The sequence below is a fragment of the Salvia hispanica genome, chromosome 2, assembly GCF_023119035.1.
Source record: "Salvia hispanica cultivar TCC Black 2014 chromosome 2, UniMelb_Shisp_WGS_1.0, whole genome shotgun sequence".
NCBI lineage: Eukaryota > Viridiplantae > Streptophyta > Magnoliopsida > Lamiales > Lamiaceae > Salvia > Salvia hispanica.
Window position 1 is genome coordinate 31,453,180 of NC_062966.1, and position 27,225 is coordinate 31,480,404.

The following is a 27,225-nucleotide window of genomic DNA, read 5'->3' on the forward strand; positions in this document are numbered from 1 at the left end:
AATATTTGTGAAAGGGGCAACTTATCTTTTTTCCACTTTTGCAGAAACAAAAGAAAAAACATTCCCTCTATGAGGTAGATTTCGCAATAGAGCTAATATGGTGGAAAATAAATACACGTTTAAATAGTAAATATTATAAATTCATACCTATACAAAAATATAAATGTTCAAACAATCAAAAGTGGAAATAGATACACGTTTAAAATTATAAGTACATTTCCCTACGAAAGTGTTGCTTTTCAAACATTGTAATTCAAACGTATAAATGTAGATATGGATTAGAAAATCGAGGTGTTGCACTATTTCAAGGCTAAACATATGAAGTGTCATTTTCTTACCTAAACATAATTTGTGGATGTCATCGGTGCCTTTACTTTTAATGAAAAATTGCTAGGACAGCTATCTAATGACTTCGTATTCCTACAAAATTTAAGCAAACTAGTTCACGTTTTAAATCTTGACTATAACTTGTTTTCTATATTCCAACTTGTAAATTTGGTAAATTAGTATATGGGATACTCAAATTACACTTCATCAAGAAAACTACCTACTTCAACACACATTACATTGTAGTAGTATGATCTATCGAACAATGACAAAATATATAGCTATATGTCACCTATCAAAATGCTTCTGTTCTTATTGCATTCATTTCATCTTTGAAAACACCATCTGTCATGATTCAAGCCCTCCACCTTAGTTGAAAAGAATCTTAATTCTTGGTAATGCATGTTTGGAGCCATAAAGATCAAGAAAGTTAGATATGGAACCAATCCCCATGACTATTAGTAGTATTGAAATGGATACAACATCTTTCCATTATAGTATCTCACCAGTCACCACCACCATCATGAACACAAGTTGGACTGAAATACAATACGCACTCCACTTTTTGGTCTTCCAAGATTATTGCATCAGATATCACTATGGATCTTAAACAAAAGATATTTTAGTAATGTGATCTTCTAATCTCTCCCTATATATATAATATTCGTGTATGTGATCATTGATGTCCCTAATCAAAAAGATCTTCTCACAAGCAGATCTCTCTCCCTCTCATGAATCAACTATGGAAATATGGAATCGTCCCTAATGAGCTAAGCATTCAAACACACTCAAAACTGATGAATCAGAAAAATGCATTCAACAAAATCAATAAGCATGTCCAAATTCACATCTCTCTCTCTCTCTCAACACAATCAAGACAAGCCAATGAGACCTGCACATGCAATTCCACCAAAAGCAAGCATCAAAACTGAAACAAAAAACCTTCAAACTCTTGCAAGGTACTTACAACAAAAGTTTCATACCTGAGTTTGATTACAACAAATAAAAGGATGTCCTCCTCTCCTCAACCAAAACCTGAGTCCTCCTCTGCATACTCATCAACACATTATTCCACGCATTCACCCTCGAATTCCCCTTACTAGGCAGCCCCACATTCATCGCCACCAAATCATCCGCCCTCACGCTCAACACCTCCTCCGCCGCAGCGCCGTCGAGCACCCAAATCAGGCAAGAGCAGAACCCTTTCGTAATCTCCGAATCACTGTCGATTCGAAACCTCATCGCCCCATTCCCGTCCATGCCCGCCTCCAGCCAAACCTGGGTCGCGCACCCCTGCACCCGATTCTCTTGAACCCTCCAAGATTCATCGAATGGGGGCAGAATCTCCGCGTATTGCAGCAGTCTTCTTACTCTGTCAATCGGCGCCGGTAGAGATCGGAACTCGAAGCCTAATCTCTGCAACTTCTCCGACACGCTTGAGGAGGGTTTGTAATGCTCGATTGCGACGCAGGAGAGCGGAAAGATTGGATTTTTCGACGTGGGATTTAAGGGAAATCTTGAAACTGGGGGATTTTTGGAGGCGGGTTTTCGCGGATTGAGGTGGATGTGTGAGGGGCCTGCGTCCATGAAATTTGTTTTTGGTGGGTTTGTGAAGAAGGGTGGAGGAGATGTAGAAAGGTGTGTTCTTGCTGTGAAAGATCCCATTTTTTTTTGTGGGTTTGTCGGAGTTGAAATGGAGAAGATCGCTGAGAGAGATCCTTCAAAGAAGGCGGCAAAATATGAACAAAGCGAGATATTCTCAGTTTTGTAATGATAAAATATATAGTAGGAGTACTACTAGTAATAATGATAGGCTATTGTTTCTAGATTGAATATGGTTACATAGGTTTGCTATTCATCTTGAAAATGACCTTATATGGCAGCTCCATACTATTTGTCAGTAGATGATGGAAGATTTTTTTTTTTTTTTTTTATGATATGCTTTGATTTTAGTGAAAGTTTAATTTGGTACCATGATTTTGGTGATACAGGATTATTTAAATTCTTTTATCTGTGAGATTTTTTTTCAGTTTAAAAAATAAAATATTGAATAAATATATAAAGTCAAATTATTATATCGCGTGACTTGTTAAAGTCTATTTTAATTATTTCTTTCAAGACGAAATATACACTCAAGGATCAAGATAGATATAAGGAAAAAATGATTGGAGGAAATGAAATGGAAGTGTGGAAATATGGGATTATATTGATGTGTATATTTAACGTTAGGTCAACACAATTTGATATTATGTTCAAAAAAAATGTTTCTATATAAGCATATTTAAGAATAACGTATATCTAGGCATTTAATGATATCATGTGATGAAAGTATTTATTTATACTAGTGTGAGTCACATGACACAATCGACAAAAGGATTCTAATAATGAAAATATGTAACCAAATTGATTTAGAACTTTTAATAAGCTTGACTAAGATAGCTGCATGAAAGCTTCCTACAAAAAAATCATAAGAAAAGGCGTGCAAGAAAAAGCAATGCATACTATTATGCAAAGGCCAAAAGGGTAGTGATAATAAATATACATAATTGTACATATATAATCAAACATTTATATATAATCAAACTAAATGGATAATTTTCTTGACGTAATGATAAGTGTAAGATTTGGCTAGAAGAAGATCTCGTAATAAAAAGATCACATATTTGAATCTTAATTGTACAATTTTTTATCGTGCCCATGCACTTTATTTGATTTAATATTTTTATATTACTATTAAGATTCCTATAGGCCTTTTGAATATTCCCTCAATGGGGCAAGTGCATCACCTTTCACAAAAATGAAATAATTGTAACAATTGCGTCACTGCATACTACATACTCCATATTAAAAGTGGTCAACAAAATCATTTAATCTTACTCTCTTCTAATAAAGAGGAACATAGTCCACATATCATTACAAATTTCAAGAATTGGACATGGAACAATGTGAATTTGTGCAGTTTTCACTAGCATGATTTCTGATTCAAATAGGGCAAAATCCCCTAGATAATATTTGCAGCAAGAGACCTCTAAATCATGGATTTGCAGAAGCATTTCAAGAGCATCATATTTCAAGAACAGCATAAGCATAGGTATGCAGACCTTGAAATCAAGAACCATTCGACGAATAAATCAAATACTTGAATGCAGACAACACTAATATAGTAAAATCATAGCTCAAAATCCTTGTATGGCGAGAGAGATGGCGACATAAGTAGACGAAGATGATTATAGAAAGGGTGGTATAGCACTTATTACATGAAGACTTGTAGTATAAAATCCTTCCTATAAACATACACAATTATTCCCTGTTTTTAGAATTAAAAATGAATTCTGTCATTACATCTCCTGCTTTGGGATGCCACTGCAACTCATTAGAGCTGTCAACATTAGAGCTGTGATCAAAGGTTCGAAAGAGAAAAAAATAAAGATGCTGCCTACCTGAATGGTGGTTCTCATCGTTGCTCGATCCCACTATCTAGATACTTGTCTAACAAGAAGCACGCCAGATGCTTGAGGAGCTACAATGGTTCTTCACCTTCCTTGACTATCTGGGAAGACATGAAAAAAGGCAAATTCAAGAACTTAGTCACTGCACAATAGATTGTCATCAATATTACTAATCTAACATCTACGTGTCCATCCGACTTGAATTGCTGGTCATTTATGTTAGAGATTCATATAATGCATATGTATGGTTAACACTTAACACTATACATGCATTTAAACAAACTCTCCTACTTGACAAAACAAATATTTCACATTTAATATTCATTAGACATACATCTCTCACACATATACACACATCTACAAATTTCGACATATTAAGAAAGGGGCATCCTCAATATTAAGCACTCAGGAAGCTTTAAGTAGATACCCATATAGAAAATTCTAGATTTGGTTTGCATATACTGATAAGTGTGATTAGTAGAGCACCAGTTTCCTAGGTTAAAATAGATGATAAAAAACACATAGGTACAATCTGCGACTTAGATTGCTCACAATACATTCCCCACCCAGCGTGTACATATTAGTTTTTCAGCCTAACATGGTCAATGCATGTATAATAAGTTTAGATGAGGATTACGTTACCTTAACTAGAGCACCTATGCCGAAAGCCTCCTCAAGAGAAAATTATGACGTTTGTACTGAATCATCTAACTATGACTTCCCTTCAATGTCCCATTACACCCTATCCACACATAAAAGGAATATGAAATTTGAGCAGAAAGCTTTGTAGGAGAAAAAGTATACTACAAACTGATCTAGAAGACTAGAACTAAAGATGCCTAAAGCATGTCCAATTTATGCATAGAAGATGACTTAAATGATACTCCTAGATTAGTAGTTAATGTTTTTTCATCTGTCATATCATCCGCTGTAACATGAAATGTCATACTTCTTTTCAACTGGAGATGTGGTTGGACAGTCAACATCAGCAACATGGCCGTTTGCATCACGAATAGGTTCTTCCTTTGTACTTTCCAGAGAAACGCCAGGATGGGAGTTTTCACAGTCAACATCCTTGACAGCATCATCTTCCAAGAATCTTGGAAAATTTTCTGAAACATGAGACTCCTCATCGATGGAGGCCAAGATCATCCGAGAAGGAAGACTGCTGCCTCTACGCTCTGCAAGGGAGGGCAAACTCTGTCCAGAGGATGAACATAAACCAGCGGCTCTTGAAACATGACAAGGGGAGGTTGCTTCTCCTGATAGAGGAGAAGTTGCGATGTCACGTAAACATGTACTTTCAGCTACACAACGAAGACTTTCCTCTGTAGGACCTCTTTTACTATGATCACTATCACTTGATTCAAGTGTGTGAGGCGATGGTTGAGCAGATACAAATGACGAGTCAGACAAATTAGAGGACGATGGTGAGAAGCTAAAGGAACTTGAATAATCAGATGTTGAAGGTGAGATTGACGGCGACGTTGAGTTCGATTTCGTTTTACTAACAAAGAATGAGGAAAAAGAATCCACCAGATTGAACGGTGGAGAGTCCACTAGAGAAGCATCAGAACCTAGGCTACTGGATACACAAGAAGCGAATGGATCCTTGGAATCATTCTTCATACTCGAAGAGCTCGATATATCAGCAGACGAGACAGTGTCTTTCACTGAACACATATCTACCGGTTCAACTTTATCACATCCCTGCAAGACAACAGAGTCTGTTGCAAATTCCTTCACAGTGTCATCTGTAAACTTACTTCTTAATCTGTTCCAACCATTCTCTCGGGAAGGAATACATGTCTCGGATCCTGTTTCAGATGATGGACAAGGCGGTATGACCCCACCAGAAAGTGCCATGTGGAAGATATCAAAATCCAAATCATACTCATCAAGTTTCCTTTGATTCAGACATGGAACAGCAGTAGCCATGTCAACCCCTGCAGAGAGCCCATTTATCTCCACAGGTTTCACATGACAGCCTTCAGCCAGACCTTTCCTATGGCCAAAAGCATCCCAAAATTCAACTGTCTCTTCACCTTCGTTGATGAACATAACTGGACCCTTAAACCTCTCGTAACGAATAATTTGGGAAGCAGCTGCCCTTGCATTGTCAGACATCACTGAGGAGCAGTGCTTCCCTATCCAGATATATAAAGCAGAAGGAATGTGAATTATGAACGCTCCACGGGAATCGAGCCTGTTGGCTTCTGCTTCACATAACATTTTCGGTACAAGATGAAGGGGGTCATAAGGTGAGTGAGGTGCCATACGATACATTCTAAGAACAGAAGTTGGGCTGGCAGGCAAAGCATGCACACGCTTCTGGCATTGTAAAAGTTGGCAAGCGAATCCCACGTTCGGATTAGTCACTCCTCTAGCTGTTTTGACATGTTGGAAAGCATCATCAAAACTCTGCCCTTCTTTCCACATAAGATATGCAATGACCAATGAGGTTGATCGAGATACCCCATGACAACAGTGGACAAGGACACGCCCACCTTGTTCACGAATATCTTCAAAGTAATCGAACACATCATAGAGAATACTAGTGATATCCTCAGACGGACTGTCCTGTAGCCAAAGGGTCTTATAAACGAGCTCATTCCTGAAATATTCCGGGCAAACAAACCCCACACAGTTCAGCACATGGGTAATCCCTCTCTGGCGGAGGATCTCACGGTTCTTGGCAATCACGTCACTTCCCAAATATATATGATCCAAAATCCTTGAGCACTCCTTGTCAAAAAACGCAAGCTTGTCCTTCCTGCACTTAAACTCTCTTGGAGGTAGATCAGAACTCGAGGTTCCGCGCGGTGTTTTTGATCCAGGCCTTGCACCGGGAGTCGGAGGATCAGGCCATACACCTAAATCATCTGACCCAGCTCTTGGCCATTCTTCAATACTTGGTCGGGCAATAGAAAGAGGCTGAAGAGGTGACAAACACGCCCTCGCCTTGCTATTCCATTGCGAATTAGAATTAGATTTTCTCGGTGGACGCTCAGTCCATGAGACCGACCTCGAGAACGTCTTCCAACCAACACTGGATCCCTGATCTTTTTCTTCTTCCCTTAACATCTCAAAACCTAAACTGCCAATCTGTAAAACCAAGTAAACCTATTGAGAATTTCTTTCGATAACCCTATCATAAACCACACCGAAATCAAGCCTAGAAAATTAGTAGTACTACATAAAAACAAGAGCCCAACACATCTCAATCACATTTATACAAAAAAAAAAAAACCTAAACTGAACTTCCCAATTCCCACGAGTACACATCAAATTAGGGCAATGAACCAAAATCAAGCCTAAAAATTAGTACTATATATAAACAAGAGCCCAACGCATCTCAGTCACATTTCCACCAAAAAAAAAATCCCTAAACTTAACTTCCCGATTCCCACAAGTACACATCAAATTAGGGCAATGAACCCCCAAATGACGAAGCTTTTCACAAATTCCCCAATTCAATTAAACCCCACAACAACAAATTTTTCACAGAAAAAAACATCCCAAAGTCAATAATTAATGCTCCAATCTCAAATAATTCATCCAATTTTTCTAACCCAAACCCCTCACTAAAAAGAAACCTACTACATAGCTTTCAGGAGACCAAAAATAATTGCTCAAAATCAAAGGAGAAAATTGGATTCGACAAAGACCAATCTGAGCTAAAATACTATAGAATAGCTAAAAATCGCATCAATAACTGAAAGAGAAATAGATTTAAAAAGAAAACTTACATGAACTAGTGAATTGGTCGTTGGGCATGAACAGCATAGATTTGATTACTGCGAAGTGAGAAAGGAGATTCTTTTTTTCCTATTGTTATTATTAAATAATTAAAGAGAGGATACACATACAAAATTATAGAAGATCCGTTCAACAAAGGTTGCTGTTTTTCAATGGAGAGAAAGCGATGGGAAAGAGAGAGAGTGAGTAAGCCAAAGATTACAGGTTGGCAAATTACTATGGTTTTTTTTTTTATTATTATTAATTAAATTAATTGCATGGATAAACTATTTTCATACTCCATAATATAATTACAAATTATTTTAATTATATAAAAAATAATAAATAAATAAGATTGAAATAACTGATTAATAATACTATTGAAATTGATAGTATAACGCCGAATATTTATTATAAATTCAGGATGAAAATATACACGCAAGAGTAAGGCCCAAAAGTGGTCATAAGCATATGACTATTTTACGATTTTGGTCTCAGACATTATATTTTGAATTATTGCATCCAACACATTTCAACTCAGGCCGAAATCAGTTCATTTTGGACGGTTCAATTAAAAACTAACGCACAACGGACGATTAGCAAAATTTTGACTAAATTAGAATATTAACCCATAATTAACTAAAATGAAAAAGGAAATTCACTTTATCTCTCTTCTTCTCTCGTCAGCCACAAAGCACATAAACTCCGACCACCAGTTCCAGCCTGACAGTAAAATCACATGAACTCTGGCCACGAAACATATGTTTCACCTCAAAGAGAAGAGCCTTTAATCAATTTGTGCTTTATGACCAATTTTAGTTCTATATTAAAATAGTTTGATTTTTCCTATGAACTTAATTGTTGCATGAAAAGTTATGAACTTTACCAGACTTTGTAAATTTTCTATCCGACTCGACAGATTTCCAACACAAACTTATCCTACGTGGCGCGCCGGAGGCGTGACTTGGCAACTCCACTAATTCTTATTGTTTTTCTTCTATCTTTGCAACTTCTAACACCGGACTTACCACAAGCGTACAAGTAGCACAAATGAAAACATACAAATCGTATTCAGCATAAAAGTAGCATTAATTCCACAATTCAAATTGAAACATAAATTTGTCATTTGCCAAGTCATGCATTCGCGCGCTACATATGATATGTTTATGTCAGAAATCTATCGGATCGGATCGGATGAGAAATTTACACAATCGAGTGAAGTTCATGACTTTTTCATGCAATATTTAAAATTCACAGAAAAAGACAAATTATATAAAAGCTCGTGACTTTACAGGTAATTCACCCTTAATTAAATACTGTTAAATCGTGCTCACATATGCTATGTCATATAGAAGGTTGTTTTGTGTGTTTCAACTTTCACCTATGTGGATTTACTCAATGAATCATCCTATAAAATCATGTGTTTGATTGATATTTGACCTGTCCATTCAATTTTCATTTCATCCTAAATTTTTAGCACTAATAATGCTACAAGGAAACATAAAATTAACAATATTTTTTTACCTTTCACCTCTAATCATGGACCAACAAGCTTGAAAAATCTCAAATACTCGTTACACTTTCTTTCTTGCAACTCCTATCATCTAGCTTGTAGGGGCTCCATGCTCCATGAACACTGCGAGTAAAGTGACATTTTCATGCAGATAATTTTCCATGTCCATCTCCAATGCATACAAATGATACACCCTAACATTCTTGGAAGTCATGTCTCTCCTCGTACATTTGCATCAATCGCCGTAGCTATCAGCCATTGGCTTTCTCAAGTAATGTGCTCCGAAAATTTCATCACATTACGACAAAAATGATGCAAACATTCGTAAATCGTTATTTCCGAAACACGTAAGTACTCACTATAGTGATTGACCGACCATACCACTATATGCCAAATGCATACATTACACCTTTGAACCATATGCCAGATTACTATCGGAATAATCCATCATGAGTCTTTCGTATGTTTCCTCCTTGTGCTGTTATAATCACAATGTGAGAATGATGCGAATTCTCATATTTTAATTAAATATAAAATCATTTCAATTTCCCCCTATAGACACACACACACACACTCACATTTCAAAGATGAAAGCTGGCCTGTCATTTCATTTCCTAGCCCATTCGTGGGCTTATACAATCCCAGATAATAAGCCCAAATCATACAAATATCAAAATGTATTGGGTCTTTAGTGGCTTTTTAGATTATCCTTTTCTGCCCTTTACATAAGTTCGATACACCAACAATGTTAGTCGAATTTAATTTTAAAAAAATAGACGACGTGATAAAAATATGGATGAGACATTATTATAAGAGTTGAACAATATTCAGTAGTAGTATTATAAATAGCCCAAATTCAAACGAGTATTACCCAAAGAAACAAAAGGGGAGGTATGATTAATTAGGAATACTTTCATCAATAGACATAACCCTTTTTTTTCTTATCTATAACAAGATTATATCTAAGTAGGACCCAAAAATCCCTACAAACAAACAAGTCATTCAAATTTGTAACTACCACATTATAACATATAATTTCTTGGATTCCCTCTGATTAGATAAAGATGGACAACACATTTCCTCCTCACAATGTGATGTATAAAAATATAGAAATTGATAAAATAAAATTTAACTGCAGATAGCTAGTTGACCTAAATGGGCTGTCGTGGTGCCCTCTCAACGATTACGTACAAGATGCTCATTTCTTGCATCAAAATCAAACGACTTTTTAATTAATTACACATTTACACTTTTATAATTTTTGACTGACCATATTTATTTCATGGTATAATGGTGAGAAACTACTTGTCGCAGTTTTCCAACTCTACCAAAGTTTCTTGGAAATTGCATGTGAATAGAAAACAATCACTTTTCTAGAAATTTAATTTGAGAGTTAATTGAACTTTATGAAAAAGTCATGTATATTAAGTTTATTTCCGTTGACCAAACTGCATCAAGTCTTCGCATGTTCAAGATTTGCTTATTATTAAAAATTATATCACTTTGTTAATACTTGGAGATCAGGTTTTAATTTTATTTTATTTTATGAATAAATAAATCAAATAGAACCAAAACCAAATGTTTACATCATACACTCGGGCATAACCTAGGAAGTACAAGAGAAATAGCCACAAGTTGGCTAGTACAAACCAACATGGTAAAGACCGAGAAATGAACAATACGGGGCAAGCCCCAAAAAGGATGATCACAGTTCAAGTCACCTATCTAAACCCAGAGTGGGCAGGCCTCGTTAAAACCTCTTGCCGAAAAAACCTCATGGTATAAAACTCCCCAAGGGGAAAAAGAGTTCCCTGATGAGTGACTCAAAGTGTGTCTAATACCAAAACATCCAACTAACTCCATCATTTATTTGGAAGGTGGAGAAGAACCTGCTCATGTAGAAAGTGTGAGTACAGGATGTTATAGGTGCTTCTTTGATCTCAAAGATGACCCTAGTTGCGTCAAGTTTTCCCATCAAAGATAATCTTGTTCCGGGTCCTCCATATGATCGCCACTGTAGCCATGAGTGCAATCCTCTTCGCCATCTGGACAATTTGTGAACCGCGAATATTGTTAAGGTTTTAATAAAATAATTCAGGTTTTAATAATACAATAGATCAAGGATAACGCATTTTATTACCTTAATTATTATGAGAATAAAAAAATCATTTTCAGCCATACAATGAATGCGATCTCGAGTTCCAAGTTAGTAATTTTAACAAAGTGAAACATATTTTAGATCTGAATTAGGCGATTCCCAAACAACCATAAAACTACTTAAATGTAAAGGAATAGGATAAGTCATGAATTCTTCCAACAAAAAAGTCATATATATAGCACTATTATATTGCATAGAAAAGCAAGTATGCAACTCTACAAAAGCACTAAATCCCTGCATAAGAAGTTGAGTATCACATAAATAAAAAAACAGTTTTATGTGGTTCTTGCTGATATTGTTTTTTGGCATAGTTTATTTGATGGGAAACAAGAATTCAAGTGCAAGAAGATTCTTCACTTCTTCATCTTCATTTGATCATGATCATCAATACTCTTACCGCCAGCCGCCTTCTTACACCGCCACGCCGCGCCACCCGTGCTGCACCCCGCGCCACCACCACACCCCGCCCGCTTACAGCTACGTGCCGCCTCCCCCGACTCCTTCCCCGCCCCGCCGCCGTCTTGACCGGAAATTCTCGAGAATCGCCGATAACTACCAAACTCTCGATCAGGTTAGCATGAAGTCAACCCAAGTCAATTTTTTTATTTATTTTTATCTTAGAAAAATTAATTTCACATTTTGTAATAATCTTTCGTATCGTCTTAGGTTACGGAAGCTCTTTCTAGGTCGGGATTGGAGTCATCAAATCTGATAGTTGGCATTGATTTTACTAAAAGCAATGAGTGGACAGGTTGAATTTCTCATCTAAATTTTAATTTTGTTTAATTTAGATATTTTTTTAGTTTTTAGTAATTATTTGAAAATAATTGTAGGGGCAAGATCATTCAATAGGAAAAGCTTACACACAATTGGGAGTGGACCAAATCCCTATGAGCAAGCCATCTCAATCATTGGAAAAACTTTGTCTGCTTTTGATGATGATAATTTGATTCCATGTTTCGGATTTGGAGATGGTACTTTTTTTCATTTTTTTTCATTGACTTTACTATTTACACATGGTTGAAAGAGAAGCGTGTTACCAGCTGAGTTCATTTTTATAGCATCGACACACGATCAAGACGTCTTTAGCTTTTATGGGGACGGAAGGTTTTGTGAGGGGTTCGAGGAGGTCCTGACACGATACAGAGAATTAGTCCCCCAACTTCGCCTTTCTGGGCCGACGTCATTCGCCCCGGTTATCGAGATGGCTATGAGCATCGTCGATGAGAGCCGTGGCCAATACCATGTTCTCCTCATTATAGCAGATGGACAAGTAAATTCTCTTCTTTCATCCATCAATCAAAACTATGATCTTCATCTAAAAATGGGTGATGATCTAGGTAACAAGAAGTGTTGACACTCCATATGGACAACTCAGCCATCAAGAGAGACAAACAGTAGATGCAATTGTTAGAGCAAGGTGACAACAATCCCTCTTGCAAATTAAACACATTTCACTTGTGCAAATCCTAACAATCTTTGGACAAGCAATGCCAGCTACTATCCGCTGTCCATCGTTGTCGTTGGTGTTGGCGATGGCCCCTGGGACATGATGAAGGAGTTCGACGACAACCTCCCCCAGAGAGCATTCGACAACTTTCAAGTAAGCCACCCATGGATCACAGATTAATAAGTAGAGTACTACATTTTACTCTTTTTTTCCAATTATTCACAATTTTGGGTGTTTCAGTTTGTCAACTTCACAGACATAATGTCAAGAAATGTGGAGCAATCAAGAAAAGAGGCAGAGTTTGCACTGTCTGCTCTTATGGAGATTCCAACACAGTACCAAGCTACCCTAGAGCTCAACATTTTAAAGTAAACAAATTTAGATCAATTTTTTTTCCTGCATGATCATCGTGATACATTTTACCTTCAGACAAATGTGTACTAATTAGCAGTTTTGTCTGTTTTTGAACAGCCGGCAAACAGGTCAAGATCCGAGCAGAATTGCTCTGCGGCCGCCTTCCACAGCGAGGGGTGGCAGCAACCGATACAGTCCTTACAGCAGCTCGAGTAGCAGTTTCCACAGAATTGGTTCATACTATCCCGATCCACACGAAACAACAGCTCCTGCTCACAGCATAGCCTCATCTTCCACCTCTCTTTATGACAGCAAGGTAAGAAGAATCCTCCTAAATATGGTGTCTTGTGATTCTGACAATCCATATCTGTTTTAAGCTCGTGTTTTCTTGAATAGATCTGCCCCATATGCCTCAGCAACGCGAAAGACATGGCTTTTGGCTGTGGACACCAGGTAATAAAAGCAGCCATTTCAGTTCAATAAAGTAGTAAAAACACTAAACTGTGTGTGGATTTGGTGCCAAAACAGACCTGTTGTGAGTGTGGAGTGTACCTCGAAGACTGTCCGATTTGCAGGAGCATCATCACAACCAGAATAAAGCTGTATCCTTAGCCATCAACTGCTGATAGTCTTGAAGATTTTGTCGCCTGAAACCATTGCAGGGATCGACTGAGGATCCAAGGTGCCGAGCACCCCTGTAAATAGTTTGAAGAAATGTTCTATCTGATTCTGATCAATAATGGAGATGTAGATCACTCTACATCAAGATTTGAGAGCTTCATTTTTTTTAGTTTTTTACTTTTGGATTTGATAGATAGATAGGATTTTTTACTTGATTGTTTTCTGAGTTATTACTGAATTCTCATTCCTTCATCGTGTCTCAGTGGTGTGATCTTCATGAGCAATAACGCAAAAAGGCAATAAGGCATTTTCCGTGATAGAATCACCTGAGCTTCGCTAGCTATTTAGACAAGAAGACACTTACCGGTTTCTCAAATAGCCCTTCTCAATCATATATGCAGTCTAGCTTCCCTGGAAACGTGTAGAAAAGTTGAGATGCAGGAAACAACAAGGATATCAAAATTCAAAACGAAACCTTTGTTATCATCCATACATCCAAGATGATCGAAAATTCCAGAGCAGATAGGATGAGCAACCATTTCAATTCCTTCATCCATCTGCTAAATCACATTATATAATTAAACTGAAAAGGATATGGACTTCTCTAATTCTCTAAGTCCAAGAAAGAGAGCTTACAATCAGGCCTACCTACACTCAGGAGTCAAGAACAGCTTCAGCTGGGAACTAACCATGCCTATGAAATGGCAAAATATTAGTAGCACTAGTAGATACTATTGACACAGTCACTCAATACTTAACATCTAATTAGCAAAAATGAATCAAGAATTGATACGCAGCCTTCAGTTGCTATCTGCTCCGAGAATCACAGCAACCTGAAGTATTTCATCATCAACTAATTAGTCTCACTGTCAAACCAGATCTTTCTTCTTTTCATAACAACCAACACCGATCATTTATCACAATGACACGTCTTTTATTCTATTCCTAACTAAATCGCCACCATACATTGAATAAAAATTCTACTCAATATGTGTACTACACTACATTTTCATTTTCAAACAAATTTTTGAATTGTTCGACTTATATACAAAACACCAACAAATTCCCACTAAATTCTTTATCTTACATACAAATACTAGTAAATAATATTATAGGTAAAAAGTATAGAAATATACCTCAAGCCCATGACTTTAGAAAAGAAATCTAATTTGGTTGCTTGGTGTTGAGAAAAATAGATTAAGCTTTTCTTAATATTCTCAAATCTCACTCACTTCATTCGATTTGTCCAAAAATTATTAAGCTTTCCATTTTTGTCTGTCCCTAAAAATTTGTCAACTTTCACTTTTATCATTTCTAGGAGTGGAACCTACATTTCATTAATTCATTCTCATTCACATTTTATTATAAAACTATTACTCCCTCTGTCTGCGAATATAAGCCTCGTTTTTCTACTTTTGTCTGTCCACGAATAGGAGTCTCGGTTCATACTATAAATGGTAAAAAGGTCTCACATTCCACCAATTCATTTAACTCAAATATCATTTAAAACTAATATATACAAGTGAGACTCATATTCCACTGACTTTCTTCCAACCATTTTTCTTAACATTTCTTAAAACCCGTGCCGGAAAGAAATGAGACCTTGTTCGTGGACGAAGAAATTATATAAAAGTAGGATTCATATGTGAGTAACTTTTTCAACCCGCTTTCTATTATATTTCTTAAACTTATACGGTATCAAATGATGACAAATTATAAAGGACCGAAGAAGTACTACCGCAACTTTTTTTTTATGAATAATATTAATATAAGTCACATGAACATATATTACTCACATGTTCAACAACGATGCAGGAATTAAAAACACAATTAACAACAGTCACTTTTGCAAATTTTGTGCTTTTCTTGTTGTAGTCAATACCACATTTTACCTTTGCCCCACTTAGATTCCACTTGTTTCACCCATAAATATCGTGAGTTTCCTCACCCAAATTTTGCATTGCAGCACCAGCTTTAATCAACAGATTCCAAAGCTAAAGTTACCAACTTACAACAGCAAAAGAAAATGGCCAAAAAAAAAAAAAACAATTCTTACCAAAGTGAAGCCTCAACTAAGTATAGTGTCTTAAGCCATAATGTAAAAATGGTAGTAGTACAAAATTTGATGTTGTCTCTTCAAGATTACACAAGATGGAATCTTGCAAAAAGGGCTGCTGCTTGTTCCCTTCAAATGAGGATCTTTGCTTCTCTCCATCACAACAAGCATCATTTTTGATTGATTGATTGATTGATAAATTCATGCATCATGCCTTCACCTACAAGAAATGTTGATGATTTTCTAATAAGGGAGATCGTGCTCACGCACGACCCTGATGATCAGCAGCAGCTCGATCCCGACCTGCTGCTGACTCTAGTAGAGGCCATTTTCAGCTGCATGACAGAGAATCCAACCGTAGGTTGCCTTCTGCATTGTAGTTTTCTTGATTGTTTCCCAACTTCACCTGCTGCATTACACATGTTCTTTTTTTTTTTTGTAGGATTTTGATCAAGACACGTTCTTCGACTATGATCTATCTGCATCAGAGGAGCCGGTTTGTCGCACCATATACAAGGTCTCGAACGAGGTAAAAATTTAAAACCTAGACACCCTTTTTCTCGATTTGATGTCCTAACGCATAATCTTGGAATCCCAGATGCTTGCGCGTTGCATTGGGGGCGAAGATCTGCACAGAAGCACGATACAGATACTTGAAGTGCTTGGCCCCTTTAGATGGGATGCCAAAATGGTGGTGGCTCTAGCTTCCTTCACGCACAGCTATGGCGTGTTCTGGCTTGTTTTGCAGATGCAGTCAGAAAATGCATTATCCCATTTGCTTGCAGTAGTGAGGCGAATCCCTAGCACGGTCACATTCATGAGGCCGAGGTTTAAGGCCTTGAATCTGCTGGTTGGGACCATTTTGAGGCTGACTAGGTTGCTGATCAGCTACGAGTCCTGGTCCGCCATGCACGAGATGGTGGATAATCAAGATAGGGAGATGACGAGGTCGAAGATCTGCTTGGCATGCTACTGGATCTGTAGAAGCTTACTGGTTTGCTTTTCACAGATTGCGGATTTGAGAAACTTTAGCCTTGAGCAAGTGCATGTTCTTTCCATTCCATGTTTCTGTTTTCTGTTGTTTTCCATGTCGTTTCAGTTTATGAGGCGCGTAAACTCTCTCCCTCTCTTTCTCTGCAGGTGTTCAGACAGAGCTGTTGTCGCAGCATGGGGGCTTTACAGTCTAGGCAACAAGTTGAGTTGTTTGTGCAATGATCTTGGAGAATGTATTGATACATGCCAGCAGCAAATAGGTTGCTTATTTGTGTTGAAAATAGTTTATCTTTGCTTAGTCTGGGAATCTAAGGCTGTTGTCTTGCAGAAAGAAGGCTGTATGAGAAACTGCTTCATGTGTTTGAGGAGAAGGGAGACAGTCAGAAGGCGCTGTGCGCCTTCTTCTCTTGGCAGGATGAGTTTCCTTTCAAGGATTGTTCTTCAAAAAAGGTGAGTTTTTTTTACCAAATCTTATAAGAATTCGGATAAATTAGTAATTACTATTTGAATTAAAACAGATTGGCATTCTTGAATTGAAGAGTAAGACAGTTCTGCTCTTGATCACAAAGCCTGATCTGCTCCCTTTAGACAAAGCATATTTTCTAGTACAGCAAACAACTGGTGCAGAGGATTGTGTGGTGCTGTGGGTCCCAGTTCCGTCTACAAACGGGTGGAGCTCGGCTGCTAAGACGAGCTTCGAGTTCTTCTCAAGTCGCGTGCCATGGCTCTCTGTCCGAAGGCCGTGGTCGCTGCATCCAGCTGTTGTGAGCTTCTTCAGGCAGGAGTGGGGACTCGGAGATGATCCGGTTTTGGTCGTGTTGAACAAAGATGGTCTCGTTTCCAACACAAACGCGATGGATATGGTGTGGATATGGGGGCCTAGAGCTTTTCCCTTCACCAGTGAGAGGGAAAAAGAGCTGTGGGAGCAAGCAAATTGGACAGTAGGCCTCTTGGTTGATGGGATCAGCCCCTTATTGTCTCAATGGGTAAGACTCCTGTCTGAATTAGTGAATTTCTCACTTTAAAGCCTTTTAACACTTCATGTTGTGAAATTTCAGATTGAGCAAGACAGGAACCTCTGCATTTATGGGAGTGACAACATAGATTGGATCAGAAACTTCAGCCAAAAGATAAAGAAAATACGAGCATTAGGGTTCGATCTTGAAGCCGTATACGTTGGGTGCAAGAATCCTGGTGAAAATGTGAGGAGCATCATACACACCATTGATCAAGAAGATCTGAGCAGTTCCATCACTTTCACCAGTATAGATTTCTTCTGGTTTAGGCTCGAGACCTTAGAAAGATCGATAGGGCAGCAGGGCCAGGCTGGCAGATGTGATGAGATCGCAGCCCGGGTAGGGGAGCTGCTGGATTCGGGAAGCAAAGATGGATGGGGGGTGATCGGGAAGGGGTGGTCAAAAGACGTGGTGATGCTCGAGCAAGGAGTGCTTGAGCAAGGCCTCGAGGCCTTGCATATGTGGCGTGGAAATGAGACGGTGACGGGCTTGGCGGGCGCCCTCAGGGCCGCCCTCGAGGGTCCGGGTGATGGTAGGGGGTGCAGGCATGATGAAGTGGTAGAATATGAAGAAGGATTGGCTGAGAAAACAAAGATTTGTGGGCAATGCAGAGTTCCTATGGAGAAGTTTGTTGTCTACAAATGTGAGGCGTAGAGAGTGTTTTATCTAAGGTTAACAGCACTATAGTAATATAGATATAATTTGCTGTTGTTAGTGTGTTTTTGACCCTTTTAAGTGAGTTGTGTGAGATCATCTAATTTTGGTGCAACATTGCTTTTTAGTGGGCTATATAATTACCCATAATCATCATTTGGGCCGATCAGATGGGCTTGGATCCAACCCGACTTTACATACATTTGCTGAAAAAATCACAAATTTGCTCCGATGTTAAATTTAGACGAGTTTTACAATTAATGTAATAATTTAATGACTTTTCAATTCATCAAAATACACATTCAAACGTTCACAATTATACTAAGAAATTGACGTGGCATAATTGCTTTGACATTGACATAGAATATGACATGTAATTTGTGTCCAGATGTAATATCAATATTTATAAAATACATTGAAAATCAAAATCTAAGTCATTATTTTCGAAGATGGTCGCGACTCAGTGTCTCACACTTTGGAAAACAAAAACTTGAGCTTTAAGACCTATGGAACCCGAGAAATAAAACCTTAAAATCCATATGCTTATAATTTCTTATTAATTAATTACTCCATTTATTAACTTTTGAGTCGATCATCATCATACTAGGTTTTTTATTTAGCAATTTTTAGTAGTAAGATAGTAAGAAACCTATTGTGTGATTAACACAAGTTACCCAAAAACAAATTACGTACTTCAAGGTTTTCATTTGAGATATTAGCAGAAAGTATTTGATTATTTTATTATCAAAAAGACATAAATCAAGGAACTAATTGTGTCTGAGAGTAGCTTACTTATGTTGATAAGGTTAATTTCGGTGTGGTTTGGTCCGATATTTGGCTTTCAGGTATTTAGTAGCACAATTTTGGATTTATAAGACAACAAATAAGAGCATTATATAAAAAGCATAAACTTGAATAATAAAAGTAAAAAATATATCGCCTCCTAAATTCCTTATATTTGAAGAATTACTCAACAAAATTTGGAATTATATATAATTCCATATCAATTCTTTTATAGTACCTTTTTTTAGTATACAAATGAATAAATTTATAGATTACGTCACGGTTTACTCGAACAAAATTTAAAGAATAGATCGGTTCCTAAATTCCGTATATTTAAATAATTACTCAACAAAAAATTTGGAATTATATATAAATTCATATCAATTGTTTTATAATATTTTTATATGCAAACGAATAAATTTAATGATTGTGTCACGGTTGACTCGAACCCAAAACTTTTGGTGCCACTAGGCTAACTCGCACTCACGATCAATTATTAAATTACTCACCAAACATAGGATTTAGAATTGAATTAGAATCCAATTTCTTCAAATTCAATTCCAAATTCAATATTTTAACTGATATTTGACTCGACTTATTTTAACACAAATGATACCCACAAGTGTACGGGGCTAGTGTAGCAATTAGCAAGCAAGAGTATCGTATCTCACAGAGACAAATTCGTATCAACTTAACTGCCACGAACAAATATTGACTACTATTTAGAGAATCAGGAAATGTTTGGTTTTGTTCTAACACTATGAAAAGCATATAATGAACAAAGAGATAAATAAAAACAAATAAACACGGAGTGAAAAGATAATATGGAGAAAATTGTAGAACTCAAGGATCCGATGCACAATTCCAAGCTCTTATCCAATCAAATTGTCTTACCTTTTGGTGTCTCTAGAGTTACTAAGTCAACCACTATTATAGATTAAACCCCCTCCCGAGGTGAGAAACCTGTAGATTAAGTGCTAGGATTGAAGTCCTCTTCTAATCCTAAAACCCCTAACTCCCAAAAACTCGATTAGGTCAAAGACCTCACTCAAAACCTCAACTCTCCCGAGTTTTATTGCATTAAGGTGTGAACTATTTCTATTTCCAGATTAATTATTTCATCTCCCGATTAATCTAATTAATCCTACACAATCAAGTGGTGATCAAGCAATTGAAAGGAATAAACCCAAGAACAATCAAATAACTACAAGAGCAAGGCAAAAACAAAATTAATTAGATAAAAACTATGAAATTAGTGCATCTTCACCAAGAATTCTACAAAAAGGTGTTTAGCTACTCATGTTCTTCATAAAAACCATGTTTGAAACAAAAGCTTCAATGAAATACATGGAGAAAAGATTAAGATACTCCTGTGAGAATGAATCTATGGAATTGCAACTTCAATCTTCCGATTGGAAGTCTTCAATCTTCAATTCTCTCTCTCAAAGGTGTTCTTGGAGGTGTGTGTGAGTGTTGGAGGCGGTAGGTGTTGAATCAATGTGAACCCTAGGCGTTTTCCCCTTGATCTCCCATAAAAAATCGCGTTTTTGGCAAAAGAATACGCCAAAATAGCGTACCCGGCTGAGTGGAATTATAAAGAGTAAAATTCACCCGGCCGGGTGGTTATTTTCGACCCCTTTCTGGCCATTTCCGCGCAGAATTACAGTACCCGGCCGGGTGAATTTACAGTGTAAAAATTCACCCGGCCGCGTGTAAGTTTCTGGATAGTGCAGTGTTCTTGTAACGACCATAACTTCTTCTACCGAACTTCGATTGAGGCGTGCAAGATACCCACGTGAATCTCTTTCAAAGACGAAGAGATTGGTATGCATTATGGGCTGATTGGACTTCAAAATCTCCAGTAAATATTGTCTCAAAGCAAGGCTGCTGCACATCCACATATTTTGTACCTTTTTCTACACATTCTTAACAAAATGGTCAACATACCAATATAATAGAGAAGTAGATATAAACATGTCCAATAATAGACAAAATATGATCAAATTCATACATAACCACCCTTTAAAACCATGTAAAATCCAAGTATGTCAATATTATGGGCTAATTTAATTTTTTTTTTAAATTCTTCTACTTGTGGTGTATATTAATTTGATATACTCCTAATTTTAAAGGAAAACAATCGGCACAAGTGAGATACTAGTCCTAGCTAACTTGTTAGATTGCTAGAATTATAAATGAAAAATAACATTATTAACACTAGTGCGTATAATACATTATGGTATTGCTACTGTTAAAGCGTGTAACCTTTACAAAAATAATAATACAGACTAAGAGCAGGATTGGCTTGAACAGGAAATAGTTCAACAGCTTGAAGTGCACTTTAAATAGTAAGAATCTTACAAGTATAATATAGGGGACCATTAAAATAACCTAAAGTGTCAAGCAAAGTAGCACAGATTGAGATATAGACAAACATAAAGATTATTCCTATCAAAATCAACCTCTTTGTCTAATTCAAGATTGAAAATGTTACGTAGTACAGACAGCAAAATCTCAGGAATTGTAGTACAAAAAATGTCTCGACATATTTCACTTGCAGACTATTTAGATATACAAAATAATCGACAAAAATAATAATTTGTGAACGTATTTTTGTTTATTGATTGTACGTACCATTAAATCAAGAAATTAAAATACAAACTTGATCCAATTATCCAAGTACAAGATTTTTGTTTGAGGATAGTGTTGACAGCAAGTAAGGAAGGTTCAAACATGACTCACGTTGTGGGATTGATTCCTCTTGAAACAGAAAAATGTTTGAAATAAATCAATAATAATTGCTAGAAAACATAGGACAATGGCCTTTTACTTTGTAACGAAAGAGGATTTGTCTATCTCATGTAATTAGAAAATTATAGTAACTGAAATTCAAAACATAAGTTCACAACGGAAGCAAAGAACAAGATGCATCACCACTTTATTCTAATCATCAAAATCTCTCTCTGATATCTCTTGCGCTTGAAGAATAAGGCCATAATTCCAACACTATATAAAGCCTAGAAAACTAACCAAATGAAACACAACCAACTCTCTTCTCACTACAACACACACTCACACATCCTTTCCCTTCCCTTCATTTTGCAATGGCGGGCCGCGATCTTGTGCCGGCAACCACCAAGAACCCCCCGTTGGCCGGTGAGAAACTCCCTCAGGGCACCAAAACCACCCCGGCTCTGACTGGAGGAGCATCCACTCTCACCACCCCTCTGGTCGATCACAGGATGCATAATCCTGTGACTGACCACAGGGCCCACACTCCCGTGGCGGATCACAGTTTGAGGCCTAGCCACGAACTTGATCACGTCTCCACTAAGCCCCTCTCCCTGAGACCGGGCTTGGCAGGTCGCGGCCACCCGATGTCCGGGGAGCGCGGCTTCTTCTCGTCCGACGAGAGTGCCCTCAACAAGCAGATCCAGGCCACTCACGCACCCGATATGGAGGACATCAACGTGAGGCCGGTCCTCGCCATCATCGAGGACATCCTGCGCCTCGCCCGACCTTCAGCCGAGGAACATATCCCCACTAATGCTCTTGCTACTCATGTATGATTGCTGCTACAAATCACATTGCCTTATTAATCAATTATTCTAATTAATGTGTCTCTCTTTTTTTTCAGGGAGCTCAGACTCATCCCCACTTGGACATGTCGGCCGATAAGGTCTCCCGCGGTGCATACCACGACGAGAAGCCTTATCAGACTGGCTATCGCGACGAGAAGGCCTACCAACCTTCTTATCGCGACGAGAAGGCCTACCACAGCCCCTCTTATCTCGAGACGGAGATTGTCAAAATACTAGCCTTCCCCATCAACAAGGTCTCATGCGAGGTACGCACCCCAAAACTAGACATTTTTCGACTTTTATAGGTCCGAGTCTGTAACACCTGATTTTTTTTTTCCTCCCCCAATCCGAAAACAGATCGTCTGCAAATCTGCGGGTGGGGGAGAGTCACACCAGGTGACAATGGACCTCCTGAAATCGCTAGCCAGCTACACCTGGGATGCCAAGATCGTGATCGCCTTCGCGGCCTTCGCCATCAACTACGGGGAGTTCTGGCTAGTGGAGCATCTCCACACCAAGAACCCTCTGGCCAAGAACATTGCCACTCTGAAGGACCTCCCGGACACGATGGCTGTGGCCGGGGGAGGCGAGCTGAGGAAGCAGTTCGACGCTGTCATCGACTTGCTCACCGAGATACTCAAGGTCACCCACTGCATCATCGAGTTCAAGGAGCTGCCGCCTCTCTACATCAACTCTCAGTCGCCCGAGATCACTGCTGCCACGGCCCACATCCCCTCTGCCGTCTACTGGAGCATCCGAGGCCTACTCGTCTGCGCATCCACGCTCCTCAACCTCATCGGCGGCGGCCATGAGTTCATGACCTCCACCTCTGCTTCGTGGGAGATACTCAACCTGGCCCACAAGCTCAAAGTCATCCTTGATCACTTGCAGAATCAAATGAAGATTTGCAAGGAAATCATTGGTGAGAATCTCAGCCATTAAGCAAAATTGATTGGTATATATGGTTTTTAATTAATACTGACTATGTTGGATTGCAGAGAGGAAGAAGTTTGAAGATGCCTACATCAAATTCAAGAGGCTTCTAGAAACGGCTCACATCGACAACATGCGAGTCCTGACCGAGCTCTTCCGCTTCAGAGAAGACCAAAGGCCGCTCTACGATGGCTCAAGAAGGACTAATGTCGGATTTCTATAACTTTTATATTCACCTCGATTGTTTTTTTTTATTAACAGAAATGATTAACTTGAAACCGGCTATTGATTTCATAACAGGAGCAACTAACAGTGCTGAAGATGAAATACGTCCTGCTCCTGATCTCGGACCTCGAGCTGCCCCCGGAGGAGCTCCACGTGCTCCACATCATCCACAACGAGCGGTCGGTGAGGCACGACTACGAGGTGCTCTGGCTCCCGATCATGGCCCACGGGAGCACCATGACCGAGTATGATGAGAAGAAATTCTACGACCTCCGCAACAGCATGCCATGGTACTCTGCTGACCACCCGAACATGGTCAACCCGGTGGCCATCCGGTACGCCCGTGAGGAGCTCCACTTCACTCATAGGCCGCTGCTCGTGGTCCTCGACCCGCATGGGAAGCTCTCCAACCACAACGCCCTCCCAATGATGTGGATCTGGGGCGCCAAGGCGTTCCCCTTCACCAAGGATTGGGAGAGGAAGCTCTGGGAGGAGTCCGACTGGAACATCGAACTCCTCGCAGATCACATTGACCCCCGCATCCAAGAATGGGTAATTCCTGGCTTCGCCACTGCGACTCTGTCTTTGCCACAACCTCTTTATATAGTATTCACTTTTACAATTTTACCCTCTGTCTCTTATTATTAAAGATAAAAAAGTAATCATTTTTCCGATTTTACTCTTGATAGATTAACGCGAACAAGGTGATCTGCCTCTACGGTGGGGACGACATAGTCTGGATCCGGAACTTCACCGCGGCCGCGCGTGCTGCTGCACGCTCGGTCGGGGTGACCCTCGAGATGCTCTACGTGGGGAAGCGCAACCCGCGCGAGAAGGTGCGGCAGTGCCACGACGTCATAACCCGGGAGAATCTGAGCCACATCTTCGCCCCGGAGTACTACGACTACGTGTGGTACTTCTGGGAGCGCCTGGCCAGCATGTGGAACTCGAAGAAGCAGATCGGACGGACCGTGGAGGACGACCGCATCATGAAGGGCATTCTAGACCTTTTGACGTTCGACAGCAGCGAGAAGGGGTGGGCCGTTTTCAGCAGGGGAAACTACGAGATCACGATGGGGATCGGGGAGAAGGTGCTGCCCGTGGTCGAGAGGTACGCGGAGTGGGCGTACGAGGTGGACCACCCGGACAAGTTCGTGCCGGTGCTGGACAAGCACCTGTCCGGGTTCCACCCCGACCACCACTGCCACCGCCTCATACTCCCAGGGCAGGCCGGCTACATACCGGAGACAGTCGTGTGTACCGAGTGTGGAAAGATGATGGACAAGTTTGTGATGTACCGCTGCTGCACCGACTGAGGAGGAGGAGGTGGCGCCGCCGTGGTGGGGAGTGGTTGACATGCATTGTTTGGCATGAAATAAAAATTTGAAGATGTTTGTATGTTTTTTTTATAGTTCTGTTTTGTTGAGGATAGTCAGCGGTGTTGGTGTTGCTGGCTGCTGAGTGATTTGTATTGATGCCATATTACTACTACTATTTGTTCATCAATAAGATCTGCATTGTTTGTTTTTTTGTTTACATTTTTGCATCTGTTCCACAAATATCAAACTAAGATACAGGATCCACTTTTTAGCAAATACTTCCTCTGTCCCACAAAGATTGTCTCATTATTCTATTTCAGTCCGTCCCACAAAATTTGTCCCATTTCACTTTTACCATTTTTGGTAAAAAACCCCATTTGTGATATGAACAGTGCGAGCTTAGCGAGAAGTAGGCTACAAGGAATGAAACTTAAACTAACACACTGGATAGTCATAAATGTCAAGTTTTTTCTCCATTTCTTACCATATCAGACAAATGAACGAGTCCAAAAAAAACGTAAGCTTAGACTTCATCACAATTTTTATACAAACATTAGTGCAACTTATAGTTATCATATTAACGTCATTCTTCAATTCTCACATCCATTGGCCATCCGCATGCCTGTCTCTTATCGGTCTCTTAACCGTCTCATCTCTTCACTATTCATGGACCCCACTTTACTTTTCAGCTCATCTCACCTGCATCCCTCCATCTCTTAACCATCTCATCTCTTAACTATTCATTCAATTTTATTTTTTATTTTTATTTCCAACAAATTCAATTAATAAAAACACACTTCATTAAATAAAATTAAATTAAAATTTAAATACCTAAAAAAAATAAAAAAGACATAATTTAAAAAACTAGAAATTACAAATTGCACCCTTAAACTCAAATAAAAAAAAATGGAGGCAAAGAAGCAGAAGAAGGAGTACTCTAGTGACGATCATCTAACGGTTGCCAAATTTTGCCCAAATGTGTTCCATTAGATCCTTCTGGAGTTGGGCGTGGGCGGTAGAATCACGTGCCCTTGCCCGAATAGACAACCGCTCTTGCAAAGACGGATGCACTCCCGTTCGAGGCGGACTACTTGCGGTTGAGCTTCCCGGGGTTTCAGGGTCGAACCAATTTCCCGCCTCAGGTCCTTCGTCGGCGACAATCATGTTGTGCAAGATTATGCACGTATACATGATGTCGACCATATTCTCCATAAACCACCGTCGAGCCGGGGCTTTGATAATGTTGAATCGAGCTTGGAGAACCCCGAACGCTCTCTCTACATCCTTGCGAGCAGCCTCTTGCTTCTGAGCAAAAAGAGAATGTTTTTCGTTCGCAGGCCTGTTGAACGTCTTCACGAAGGTTGGCGCGGATGCCCTTAGGTTCTAGAAATGTGGTTTACTATATGAATAAATAGTTTAGGATATTTGATAATTTTGGCAAAAACTTAAATTATTTCACTTCTCAACTTGTGAAGAATAATGTTATACAGTATATACTGGCATTCTTTCCATATTTTAGAATTTTTCACTTTATTCTAAAAATCCTGATATATCTAGACTCTATCCAGAGAAATTTTGTGAGTAAAACAAGAATTGCGGGAGGTTTGTTATGAAGGTTTATTAGGCTACGAAACCAGGAACGAAAGCAAAAACAAAACAAAATCTCTAAAATGTTTATGTGGTTTGATGACAGAGAACATGTCAAAATGTGATATTGATTGTTCGATTATTTAGTTAATCGAGTAAAGGGTGTTAAAGTGAGACTGCTAGAAATAGGGATCTGATGGTTCCGACGTAGAAGTAAGAGAATGAACATCGCTTATGAAAAAGCTCTTGAGAACGTGGAGGTGAGCCAAACGTCGAGTAGAAGTCGTCCAATGGATAGAAGATAGTGACCACATCTTCGACTCCTTAGACTGAGAATAGGGGGGTAATGGTTGCGAAAATGAAACTAGTTGGAGTTAATGATGCTTTGTTGCGCTACCCTAAAGACTCAATTACTCGGAAGTTATGAATAGCTTCGTTTTTTCCAATTATGTAATTTTACTATGAGTG

General features: G+C 38.9%; 5 protein-coding genes across 12 annotated transcripts; 3 read left to right on the forward strand and 2 right to left on the reverse strand.

Moving 5' to 3' along the window:
* Positions 1 to 228: 228 nt before the first annotated feature.
* Positions 229 to 2,326, reverse strand: LOC125204838 (sufE-like protein 2, chloroplastic). Of its 3 annotated transcripts, none has more exons than XM_048103583.1 (2): positions 1,311 to 2,326; positions 229 to 420 (listed from the first exon to the last, which is right to left on the reverse strand). In XM_048103583.1, the coding sequence occupies exon 1, from the start codon at positions 1,990 to 1,992 to the stop codon at positions 1,321 to 1,323; it is 672 nt and encodes a 223-aa protein (XP_047959540.1). In that variant the 5' UTR covers positions 1,993 to 2,326; the 3' UTR covers positions 229 to 420; positions 1,311 to 1,320. The 3 variants fall into 3 exon arrangements, with proteins under 3 accessions (XP_047959540.1, XP_047959539.1, XP_047959538.1); XM_048103582.1 differs by lacking the exon at positions 229 to 420 and adding an exon at positions 758 to 932; XM_048103581.1 differs by lacking the exon at positions 229 to 420 and adding an exon at positions 758 to 1,219.
* A 1,203-nt stretch (positions 2,327 to 3,529) lies between these two features.
* On the reverse strand, positions 3,530 to 7,688 carry LOC125205877 (protein-tyrosine-phosphatase MKP1-like). Of its 5 annotated transcripts, none has more exons than XR_007173866.1 (5): positions 7,526 to 7,686; positions 4,726 to 6,881; positions 4,419 to 4,518; positions 3,768 to 3,877; positions 3,530 to 3,690 (listed from the first exon to the last, which is right to left on the reverse strand). XR_007173866.1 is itself a non-coding variant. In XM_048105051.1 (3 exons), the coding sequence occupies exons 2-3, from the start codon at positions 6,858 to 6,860 to the stop codon at positions 3,874 to 3,876; spliced, it is 2,139 nt and encodes a 712-aa protein (XP_047961008.1). In that variant the 5' UTR covers positions 6,861 to 6,881; positions 7,526 to 7,688; the 3' UTR covers positions 3,530 to 3,873. The 5 variants fall into 5 exon arrangements, 1 of the variants encoding a protein (XP_047961008.1); XR_007173865.1 differs by having other exon boundaries at positions 3,530 to 3,706; XR_007173867.1 differs by lacking the exon at positions 4,419 to 4,518 and having other exon boundaries at positions 7,526 to 7,688.
* A 3,670-nt stretch (positions 7,689 to 11,358) lies between these two features.
* Positions 11,359 to 13,862, forward strand: LOC125203783 (E3 ubiquitin-protein ligase RGLG5). The gene is made up of 10 exons (XM_048102225.1): positions 11,359 to 11,756; positions 11,852 to 11,936; positions 12,019 to 12,159; positions 12,247 to 12,458; positions 12,526 to 12,605; positions 12,683 to 12,788; positions 12,876 to 13,003; positions 13,107 to 13,305; positions 13,386 to 13,442; positions 13,518 to 13,862. Exons 1-10 carry the CDS (start codon positions 11,463 to 11,465, stop codon positions 13,599 to 13,601), a joined length of 1,386 nt encoding a protein of 461 aa, XP_047958182.1. The 5' UTR covers positions 11,359 to 11,462; the 3' UTR covers positions 13,602 to 13,862.
* Positions 13,863 to 15,776: 1,914 nt separating this feature from the next.
* On the forward strand, positions 15,777 to 18,433 carry LOC125208126 (protein SIEVE ELEMENT OCCLUSION C). 2 transcript variants are annotated; one of them, XM_048107685.1, is made up of 7 exons: positions 15,777 to 16,023; positions 16,109 to 16,195; positions 16,265 to 16,710; positions 16,807 to 16,919; positions 16,988 to 17,109; positions 17,178 to 17,645; positions 17,718 to 18,433. In XM_048107685.1, the coding sequence occupies exons 1-7, from the start codon at positions 15,877 to 15,879 to the stop codon at positions 18,327 to 18,329; spliced, it is 1,995 nt and encodes a 664-aa protein (XP_047963642.1). In that variant the 5' UTR covers positions 15,777 to 15,876; the 3' UTR covers positions 18,330 to 18,433. The 2 variants fall into 2 exon arrangements, with proteins under 2 accessions (XP_047963642.1, XP_047963643.1); XM_048107686.1 differs by having other exon boundaries at positions 15,952 to 16,027.
* A 3,733-nt stretch (positions 18,434 to 22,166) lies between these two features.
* On the forward strand, positions 22,167 to 25,387 carry LOC125206058 (protein SIEVE ELEMENT OCCLUSION B-like). Its single transcript, XM_048105343.1, has 6 exons — positions 22,167 to 22,675; positions 22,750 to 22,959; positions 23,051 to 23,615; positions 23,692 to 23,834; positions 23,927 to 24,403; positions 24,541 to 25,387. The coding sequence occupies exons 1-6, from the start codon at positions 22,217 to 22,219 to the stop codon at positions 25,165 to 25,167; spliced, it is 2,481 nt and encodes an 826-aa protein (XP_047961300.1). The 5' UTR covers positions 22,167 to 22,216; the 3' UTR covers positions 25,168 to 25,387.
* Positions 25,388 to 27,225: the final 1,838 nt, after the last annotated feature.